This window comes from Silene latifolia, chromosome 1 (genome assembly GCF_048544455.1).
Source record: "Silene latifolia isolate original U9 population chromosome 1, ASM4854445v1, whole genome shotgun sequence".
Lineage (NCBI taxonomy): Eukaryota > Viridiplantae > Streptophyta > Magnoliopsida > Caryophyllales > Caryophyllaceae > Silene > Silene latifolia.
Window position 1 is genome coordinate 18,991,680 of NC_133526.1, and position 6,991 is coordinate 18,998,670.

The 6,991-nt window shown below is 37.4% G+C and overlaps 1 protein-coding gene across 4 annotated transcripts; it reads left to right on the top strand.

The window, feature by feature from the left end:
- Positions 1-359: 359 nt before the first annotated feature.
- LOC141600523 (uncharacterized) lies at positions 360-6,107 on the top strand. Of its 4 annotated transcripts, none has more exons than XM_074420768.1 (6): positions 360-555; positions 2,235-2,376; positions 2,523-2,760; positions 4,426-4,601; positions 5,203-5,494; positions 5,605-6,107. In XM_074420768.1, the coding sequence occupies exons 2-6, from the start codon at positions 2,301-2,303 to the stop codon at positions 5,675-5,677; spliced, it is 855 nt and encodes a 284-aa protein (XP_074276869.1). In that variant the 5' UTR covers positions 360-555; positions 2,235-2,300; the 3' UTR covers positions 5,678-6,107. The 4 variants fall into 4 exon arrangements, 3 of the variants coding, with proteins under 3 accessions (XP_074276869.1, XP_074276874.1, XP_074276871.1); XR_012524330.1 differs by lacking the exon at positions 360-555 and having other exon boundaries at positions 2,287-2,376; positions 2,507-2,760; positions 5,605-5,759; positions 5,909-6,107; XM_074420773.1 differs by lacking the exon at positions 2,235-2,376 and having other exon boundaries at positions 361-555; positions 2,507-2,760.
- Positions 6,108-6,991: the final 884 nt, after the last annotated feature.

Consider the following 6,991-nt stretch of genomic DNA (forward strand, 5'->3'; position numbering starts at 1 on the left):
AACCGGATATACGAAAAATTGGGTATACGGTTAAACCCGGTTCGTTCCGCATCGGTAAATTTGTGAATTTGAAAACCATGTCGGGTATACGGTTTTGCTTAGCCCTACTTCGTACGTATCTTGTATCTATACACAAGGGTATTTTGGGAAAAAGAATAGTTTGAGGTCCTTAAAGTCACATAATTTAAGTTAAGGTCCTTATAGCTACATTTTGTGATAGTTTAGGTCCTTTTAGTGGTGTTTACTCTTCATTTATCCTTTACTTTTATGAATACTTATGAATAAATTTAGGACTGTTAGATGTTTGGAGAAAACAATGTCAACCAAATGATCAATGTACTAAGTGTGGACTGTGGACTGGAATATGGACTCCTATTTTTACTGTGTTTCTTTACCAAAATCGCAATTCTTTCCTTGAACCCAAAAGGCCAAAACCCACCTCTTAACCATAAACTGAGATTATACGGCAGCCGATAGTGACCGGCGAAGACGACGACCAGCAAGAAGGATAAATCCCTCTTTTTTTATTCCTATTTCGAATCCATCAATTATTTAGTAAGTATGATTTTATTCTTTTTATTGTTTTTAATTTCATATATGCTTATTTGAATTGAACCTCATACGAATTTGCTATTCAGTTTTCTATTCAAACGAATTTGCCCTTAAATTAGTACTGTATTAATTTGCTATTCAATTGATATTAATTTGTTCTTAATTTCATATGTTTCGTCTGATTTTACTGATGATGATTTGTCCAAGAGTGTGCTAGTTAATGAATGAATGCTTTAAACTTTTGAGCTTTGCTTATTTGATTTTCAGGGATAATGTACATGTGCTAGTTAATGCAAGTGAAATCAGTGGTGTTTGAATTTTATTTTTGCGTATACCTTTCCAATTACAAAAAAATGCATTAATTACTCTAGCTAATTGTCCTCTTATTCTTTTGGGGTAAATCCAGTAGAAGAATAAGAAGATGGTGGCTGAAATTGGTAGTGAGAGAAGGATAGTGTCATAATTTGGAGTGGGTATAATGCAATTCTTTCGTGTAGCGGAAGAGGCTTTGTGGATTTTGGGATAAGCCATGCCGGGTTTTGGGCGAGTGGTTTGCTGCTTTCGCTTAAAAATAATATCTACCATGAGGGGTTGTGGCCGAATTTTAATAGTGACCAAAGCAGTGGTGGTCGAATTTTAATAGTGAGATAATGCAATTTTGGTGGTAATTTGGCCAAGAGGCTGGTGGCCAATAATTTTGGCGGTGGTTGACCAAAGGAGTTGCGGCAAAACATTAATAGTGGGTTTGCTGTTGTAGTTCTTGGGTTGTGTAAGGTGGATTAAGGGTGGTGGTAGTGGAAGAAGATTAACTCTTAATTAAGGCGTTAACTTTTATCAAGAGCCTCACCCTACCACATTTGAAGACCATCTCAATCAAAGGTTTAAGGTTATGATCGACTCAATCAGTGATCATATATCTTATATCTTGGGCCATTGAAATTAAGAAACCGTTGCTTAGGAATTAGAAGATGAGTTTTTAAATTCTAAATTTCCAATGAAAAAGAAAAGAGTTGGGAATTCGGGTCTTAGAAAAAAAAAAAAAGGGTAGAGAGTCAGGGTGAGAAATTAGAAAAGCATTGCTTTGTTTTTACTAAATTAGATTTTTTTTTCTTTTCCTGCCACTATTATTATTTTAAAACTCTGAACAATGGGTCCCTTTCTAGCTTGGGCCCTAGGCCGCCGCCCCTCCAGACGACCCTCAAAACCGTTCCTTTGTGCGTGTCTAAGTGTCGGACTGTCTTTTTGTGAAAAACTAGTTCTCGGTTGAAATAAGACTCCGTAGTAACCAACCATCTTGGTATCAGAGCCAGTATGGCGAAAAGGTCACGTGTTCGAATCCCCACCCCTCGATTCCAAGTGAAATATTAGCACAAGGCTTAAGTGTGGATGGAGCTGCAGGCCCCCCCTCCCATACCTGTTGCTAATATTCCACTTTAAAAAAAACCCGTGACCTTTTGGTCACACTACTATGTCAAGAAACCATCTCAACCGCTGATGGTTGGAGCCCAAGATTGGTTTTATACTCTAACATCTTCTGTCTCCATCATCATCATCATGGTTATTTTCGAGTTTACGACTCCTTTATTGGTAGCTGATATTCACTAGCCGACTTAATTGTCTCACAAATTTTAGTTTCATCAATATTGTGGATATATTAGCTTTTCGCCTTCTCTTGTTTGCAGCGATTCCTAGGTTCGTCACTGGAATTAAGGAATCTTAACAGCGGAAGCATATAAAATCAGTGAAAAATGAGTATCTCTACGAAAATTACCGAAACAATACTGTTCCGCGAAGTTTTTTGCAGTTCTCGGTTATCTCCTAAAGGTAGGCATTAATATCTCAACTCTCTACACCCTCTTTATTTTATTTTTATTTACATGCGTTATTTTCGAATGTTTTGGGACTGTTGGTGTATGTGGTTATAGTTTTTGTTTAAGAGCTGACTCTGGACCAGGTGTCCTGCCTTCCAGGATCCTCCAAACTAGGAGTTCTTTATTTTAGGAAGCATCGGAACTATGCTGGTATGTGTATGAAAATAGCTTCAAACTTGGATAGTTATGGTAGCATATCCAAGAATGGGGCTGCTGTAGGAAGAGTAGTTCTTCCTGCAACAAAGGAGTACACACGAGAGGCAATTCAATCGATAAAATCAGGGAAAGTCATTGCTGTTCCTACTGATACGATCTATGGATTTGCATGTGATGCCTGGTATGATCTTAAATCATTATCCTCTGCTCCTCCAGCATGCTATCTTGTTATTGTCTTCTAGATGTTGCCGACATTCTAAGGTTTCGTGTGATTTTTTCTATGCTCATTATCTTCTACAAATTTTTTTGTAAAAGTTGTATGCTGGACTAGTGGACTCAAATTTGGGGTTTGAAGTACGGAGTATTATTTTATATTTGTAAATCAGCGTTAAATTTTTGAAAAAACTAAGCTTAAAACAATTAGGATGAGGTTTCTGCTAGCAGTGGGCAGAGCACACAAACCACCGTAGGCCTGGCGGCTGGGGTATGGGTCTTAGAAATTTAGAATGAACAAAGTTTTGGTACGATTTCTCATTACTTCTATGACATGTGTACAAGCTGTATTGATTTTGTTTGGGGGCGTTCTAGCAAAGGAGAGTTGTTCGTGGACTTGTGGTTGTTCAGATACATATGGGATCATCCATCTATTATTTGATGATTTTTTTACCCAACTGATATTACTTATGAAAAAGAAAAAAAAAACCGTCAATTGTATGGGTAAATCTGATGTGTTAGTGCAGTAAGATTAGGCAGTGGACAACCCTCCCTCCCCCTCCCTTTGTTTGTTCTTTTTATTTTCTTTTTATTTACCACAGATGTAAACAGTTATAAAGAAGTCCAGTTTCGTTTAACTAATGTGGTTGGAAACCCTTAGGAGCACTATAGCTTTTGCCACAAAAAGCTATAAAAAACTCAAGTCTCTGACCAAAATATAGTTTAAAGCTTGTGTGGCTAGACCCTGAAAAACATGAGAATTCTACACGCACTTTACAGCAAAAGATAGCAAGCTTCGTATCTCCATAAGTTCATAACAACTTCATTCTTTGGTGTGATCTGACCTCAACTTTAATCCTCAGGAAATCAACCACCGAACATGACACACCCAATTCTTTTGATTAACTACAACCACAAAAAATGAGGGACGTCACAGTGGAGGAATTATTGGATCCCCTACTTACAATTTTCCCAGCTCTCACACAAATATGATCTAAGAGCAATATTAGGTCTAAGCCTTTGAAGGTTAATATATGTGTTAGTTGACTTAATTCTTCCCAAAACCATAGTCCAACAGCAGCTTCATATCTTCCCAAATGTTGTTTATAACTGGATTATCGGATTAGTGGGAGCCTTTATTGAAGATTTGCAAGAATCGTAACTGGTAATAGCCATTGTGTCAGTCTTTCACACTCTACTGCTAGAATTTTCCGTTAAATCGAAAATAGAAAGTAAAGGTCACCAGCTCACTAATCTCCAAAACTCATAAAGAGACTGTCGGAAATAAAGATCCCATAAATGTCCTGCATTGTAATAAGTAGAAACTGTGCATTCTGAAGAGTTGAGGAGCCATAGGACAATGTGTTGTGGGGTTTATTAGTTTTCCAACCTTCGAACGAAAAGCTATGTGTATGAAGAAGCTATATATGCTCAATTATGACAAAAAAATTGACAATGGATCTGACGGATTGATTGTAGTGTTTTCTTATCTGGTTTTCTTATTGTGAACATCTTATAAGTCTCTTAAAACCAGTTTCTGTTGTGCATTTCTGTTTTATTAATTGCTATTCTCCTATTCTGCACCCAAATTTTTTTTTTCCGAAGATGACATGTCTTGTGCTTCTTGCTGCAGTTCCAAAGAAGCTGTTAATAGAATCTATGAAATTAAAGGGCGCAAGCTTACTAGCCCTCTTGCAATATGTGTTGGGGATGTGCCTGATGTAATGCGATTTGCTGTTACGTATCACTTGCCAGAAACTTTGCTTGAAACTCTTCTCCCAGGTCCTGTAACTGTAGTGCTGAGGCGAGGTGAGTGGCTAATTTTCCCTCTCATTAAATTTGTCTTACTCTTTGTAGTTGACAATTGACATGTTAATTTTATTTCTATTGGAGCTAAGGATTTACTATTATTGTACTACTTTGTAGCACGATTGAGTAAAACAAGATGACCAACTAATTGTCTCTCCTTATATTTTGAAGTAGTTGACAATTTCATCGTGGCAATTTTCATAGTGTCATATGGTCTATGGAAACAATTACGCACATCAAACCTCTTTGAATCGCTATAACGACGAACCTTCAAGCCAATTAATATCATTGGTGTCTTTGTAGTTGACATTATTGGTCATCAGAAAACAATCTATTTGTGATATCATATAGGAACGGTTGTCTATATCAAACCCCTTCACCCTGCTACAAGTGGAGACTTTTGACTTCCGAGTTTATGGGGTACTGCCATTTTTGGAGTTGATTTGTTACAATGTCCTTTCGTGGTGTGGATCTGTTGTACTTTGTTACTCTGTTTTCTAAATAGTAGTGTGAACTTTCGGCTTCCAAATTACAAAAAAAAGAAGGAAAGTGTGAGGGAGTATTTGGCTTGTAATGGACAGTTGAATTTCCCTTCTTGCAGGAGAATCAAGCATTCTAGAGAAGTCCCTCAATCCAGGAGTAGATAGTGTTGGAATTCGAGTGCCCGATAGTGACTTTATAAGGAACATTGCTCGAGGATCCGGGAGTGCGTTAGCTCTTACTAGTGCAAATTTAAGTGGCCACCCAAGCAGTGTTAGTGTTGATGATTTTAAACATTTGTGGGAGCACTGTGCGTATGTCTTTGATGGTGGAAAGCTTCCCATGGGCCGTGCAGGATCTACCATTGTGGATTTGACGATTCCTGGAAAATACAAGATAATCCGGCCTGGCAGGTTAGAATCCGAACATTGATATCTTTTCAGTGCTTCACATGCTCAGGTTATTCATCAGTGCAAAAAATGGCCTGTAAGAATACATTTATTTGATTTGTTAATTGGCGCAGTGCAAGAGAAGACACAGTGGCGATCCTCGAAAGACATTATCTTGTAGAAGAGGAGGATGCTGACAGTGCATGATCTATCAACCGCCATGACATCACTTACACTGAGGATATTGGGAGGTCTGCGGGATATTACTGATTTACAGGCAGAGTTCAAGGTTTGTAATTTAGTATTCCATATCTTTCAGTCCTTTCCATCAAATTAAACTGTTGCGATTTTTTTTTGTTTACATTTTTGCAACGACTGATCATAGGAAAAGATATCTTAGGTGGTTAACTGGTCACTTATAGATTGTAATTTTAACAGATAAAATTTGTTAAAAAGATTTTCCTCAACTCTTCCAGAGGCGGAACCTATTGGACCCCTCTAACATCTGTCCCTGTTTTTATGTGACTTAGATGGAAAGTTGGATATGCCACTAAGTATTTCATTAATTCCACTTTGTTTTCCCAGTATTTTGTAAATTGCACTTTGCTAATCTGAAATTTTGAACATTTCTCACCGAGTACGAACTCTATCGAAAAAAATGTTCATATGTTTGCTGGTTAACAGTTGCGCCTGACATTAGGTCTAGAAAGTACTCCGTAAGACTGTGTTGCACCATTTTTTTTTTTTAACTATAACTTGTTGTAAGGTTTGTAGGGTATCACGTACATCCAATGACATATATAGCCTCGTCGCCTTGTCGGTATCAAACGTGATCTAGAAAAATATACTTTTTTCTACGGTTTGTTTCGAGCATAAAGGTTGCCAACTTCGGAACCACATAAACTCTGTTATACTAGCAAACTCCAGTTTTTGCAGTTTATGGAACTAAGGCCGAAGGGTTCGTTTATACAAAGTATAGAAAAGGTGTTTAAGGTGGGAAGGTGGCTAACAAAGAATAGCATCTACTCCACAATTGCCTTGTTTAGTTTAGACATGTGAAAGCACGTGAGACGCCACAATGCCTCGCATGCTGGGCGCTTACTTTATTTAATGAAAAAATAAAAAGATTGATATAATACTCCCTTTATTTCCTTCATTTGTTTACATTTCATATTTCATATTCTTTGTGAGGAGTATCTTAAAAGGTAAACAAATGATCGGGACAGAGGGAGTCGGTAATATGTTGCCTGGTTCATTCATTTATTTATCTTTTATAAGACTGTTCTATAGCATAACAAGCCTAATTAACCTTATTAAAGGGAAAAGGACGGGACGGAAGGGGAGAGTTAGGGAGTAAAAGTTTCCGTCTAAATAATTTCTATGTTAGAATAAAAATTTGTGTCGGTCGTCCCTTTGCTTCGTCCTTTCAGTTCTCTACATCAAAATAAGCTCTAAATTCATCCGACTCATAAGTCCGTAACCCATTTACGCAACATATACGAAAATTACCAAGCTACTCGA